Source organism: Rhincodon typus, chromosome 33, assembly GCF_021869965.1.
Source record: "Rhincodon typus isolate 14 chromosome 33, sRhiTyp1.1, whole genome shotgun sequence".
Taxonomy (NCBI): domain Eukaryota; kingdom Metazoa; phylum Chordata; class Chondrichthyes; order Orectolobiformes; family Rhincodontidae; genus Rhincodon; species Rhincodon typus.
The window spans coordinates 7011112-7012955 of NC_063364.1; the positions used below are offsets into that span (position 1 = coordinate 7011112).

Sequence of the window (1844 nt, forward strand, 5' to 3'; positions counted from 1 at the left end):
CCAAGCCGCTCCCCCTACCAGGCTGAGGTGGGCGTGGCGCGGCGGGGGAGGGTCGTGGGGTGGGGTGGGTAGTGGGGGGTGGGGGGTGCACTGCCGGCCTCACCTCTCCTGCAAGCGGCGGTGCTCCTCGGAGAGGCGGGTCAGCTGCAGCTGTAGCCGAGCCTTGTCGTTCGCCGTGCGGTCCAGCAGCTGCCGGGCCCCGCTCAGCTCAGCCTGGTAGAGGGAGCGGCTGGTGCGGTAACCGGAGCTGTGTGCCTCCTGCTGCTCGCTCAGCCTGGCCAGCAGCGCCTGGTTCTCGCCCTCCAGGCAGCGGATCCGCTCGATGTAGGCGGCCAACCGGTCATTGAGCTGCCGCAGCTCCTCCTTCTCCTGTAGCCGGCTCAGGCGCAGCGGGCTCGGCTTAACCAGGGGGCTCGATCCCTTAGCGGAGCCCGGCCGCTGCTGTTGCTGGCTGGAGGCTCTCAGAGCCATTCCCTTTCCCCAGAGGTCGCCAGTCACCTGTACCACCCAAAACCCGGCTACATTAAAAAAACCTCACTCAAACATCCTTAACTCTGGCTAAGAATAAAATCATAGCACTGCCATCAAAAGCCATCATTGCACCGAATCTCTCACCAGGACCAGTTTTCTTCCTTAGACCAAGGGGAAGGGAGTGAGAGGTCATTGGGTAGGTTTTATATTGTGTCACATGGCTTTATTTAAAAAGGTCTTTATTTAGCCTGGGGCTTTTTTTTTCAGACCGTTTAGCAAACGTTTTAAAGTTTCGATTCAAAAGGTTTTTGCCACCGGTTTAAAGCTTTCGGGCCGACCCTGTGTTGGACCGAAGCTGCGTATTTCTGGTCGCAAAGGAGGAAAACTCCGACTCATCCCAGTCACGTTCTGCGCACTCCCGGATCAAACGTAGAAGGAGCTGCTTGTTGCAGTTTTATCAAGTTCAACAGATCGTGGGCTCCTTCAGAAGGGCGAAATTGAGTTAGACTATTATGAAAATTCAACCACAAATTTTCTAATCCAGAGATGTTACGACACACCTCAGAAATGGGTGGGTTTTGAACCTAGGCCTGTTTGCTCGGAGATAGCACACCACCGCTGCAGCCCATACAACGGAATAATATCCTTTCTGTCAGCTGTAGTTCCTATGGTGCCCACAACTTGTAGAGGACCTTAAATAGACAGATACTCCTTCTATCTTGCTCTGCGGAAGTGTAGGCAATGCACTTGGTTGCAGTCAGAAAAACCAGATTTTGCTTTTAAGATTTTAAATGTGCTTCTAAATCTTAAATAGGATGCAATTATCACTTGATTAGAATCTTCATATTAATTCCACTGCACTTCTTTCAAATAGTGTCCTGCGATTTTTCACATCACCTGAGATTGAAGGTAGGGCCTCAGTTAACATCTGCAGCTGGAAGACCACTTTTTGGCAATGTGAGACTTATTCAACGCTGGTGGTGCAGTGGCCGAGTCCCTATCTCTGAGCCAGGAGATCTGTGTTCAAGTCCCATCTGTTCCAGAGGTGTGTGATAGCATCTCTTAACATACTGATTAGAAAACAGGACTCTTTGGGACAATGTCAGGCTTGTTGTTTTTGTGGATGAGGACTTGAAATATTAATCGTGGCAATGGGCTAAATGCTGAAAAGTGGGATTACTATGGATAGGTGGTGCATTCTTTTTGTTGGTGCATACTAAAGGGCGTGACTATGACTACTTAAAACCCTGCAGTAAGACTTGAACCCACCTTCTGACTTAGGTAAGTGTGCTAGCACAATTAAAAACAAAATACTGTGGATGCAAGAAATCTGCAATAAAAGCGGAAAAAGCTAGAGTATCTCTGGAGAGAGA

At 50.0% G+C, this 1844-nt stretch overlaps 1 protein-coding gene across 1 annotated transcript in view; it reads right to left on the reverse strand.

Moving 5' to 3' along the window:
* The window catches only part of LOC125486772 (prelamin-A/C-like), a 55988-nt gene extending 54827 nt beyond the window's left edge, over nucleotides 1-1161 (reverse strand). Inside the window, exon 1 of the mRNA XM_048615718.1 lies at nucleotides 104-1161. Within this exon, the coding sequence (XP_048471675.1) occupies nucleotides 104-471 (368 nt within the window). The 5' untranslated portion in view covers nucleotides 472-1161. The remainder of the gene's footprint in view (nucleotides 1-103) is intronic.
* Between the last annotated feature and the right edge of the window lie 683 nt (nucleotides 1162-1844).